A 1,021-nucleotide genomic window follows, 5' to 3' on the forward strand; every position below is an offset into this window, starting at 1 on the left:
TTTGGACCGAGATCTTGTTTTTACCTTCCCAACATGTCCGACAGGATGTCCAGGGCCTCTAACTGCACAGACACATCATCGTGTTTCCCCATGGCACCAATCAGCTGGGAGGTAATCTTCTTACACACGCTGCCTGTCAGAGTCAAACCTGTGGATCCAACCCAAAACAAGGATGTTTAAACAACTTTGAGCTTTCACTGCCTTCAAATGATCAGACATCCTGATTTCAGCTCACATTAAGGACTGTAGTTGCTGAATAATTGTGACAATTAAGCCCAGATGGCAGCGAAAATGTGCAAAAATTAATGGTGAAAAAGTGAGAATTTACAATTATTGGTTATTATTTGGTGAAAACACAAATATGGCATGTTGTAGCTGTGTAGGTAATTTCAGACACTTTTACATGCAGTCCCAGGAAAATTACAAACTTATTAAAGTAAAATATGAATGACTGTCTACAATGTAAGCTTTGCTTCTATGCCATGTATTATTGATGCTCTTCATACTCTCGAAGTTGCCCCTTTAACATGAGATGGAAATCCACCATTAAAAGCTGATCATCACGACGAGGAGACAGGTGGGAGGACAGTGAGCGCTCACCTGAGGATGTGAGTGGCAGCTCTGCGATCACGGTCTTCAGTCCCATGCTGGAAATGTCCCTCAGCTGCTCTTTGTCCGACGTCATGTTTGAACACAGCACGTCCACCATCGTCTCCACCTGGGGCTCCTTCACTTTGCTCACCAGAGGCGCCAGGCTTAAAAACAAACACACCAAGTTAAAAAATGTCATAATTTTGTTTCAAACCACTATTTGTTTAAATAATTATGTGATAGAAATATGACCTGTAGTATCTAACCAAGCACTTTGCAAACACAAAAAGGTGGCTATCTAACACACAGCCTGCTACACAGACACCATCAATACTTTAAGTCCAGCAGAAATGAAGGTACCACTCTCATTGTAGTGCATTAACACTCTTATAGCTTGCCTTCAAGACCTTGAAAGGGACAAAATCATTGA

General features: G+C 41.7%; 1 protein-coding gene across 1 annotated transcript in view; it reads right to left on the minus strand.

Annotated features, from left to right (window-relative positions):
* Positions 1–1,021, minus strand: part of LOC102193180 (cullin-associated NEDD8-dissociated protein 1-like) — a 16,950-nt gene that overhangs the window by 13,264 nt on the left and 2,665 nt on the right. The window contains 2 exon segments of the mRNA XM_013907972.1: positions 14–148; positions 601–755. Coding sequence (XP_013763426.1) covers positions 14–148; positions 601–755 — 290 coding nt within the window.

The sequence above is a fragment of the Pundamilia nyererei genome, unplaced genomic scaffold (assembly GCF_000239375.1).
Source record: "Pundamilia nyererei isolate P.nyererei 1_Seehausen unplaced genomic scaffold, PunNye1.0 scaffold00675, whole genome shotgun sequence".
NCBI classification, from domain to species: Eukaryota; Metazoa; Chordata; class Actinopteri; order Cichliformes; family Cichlidae; genus Pundamilia; species Pundamilia nyererei.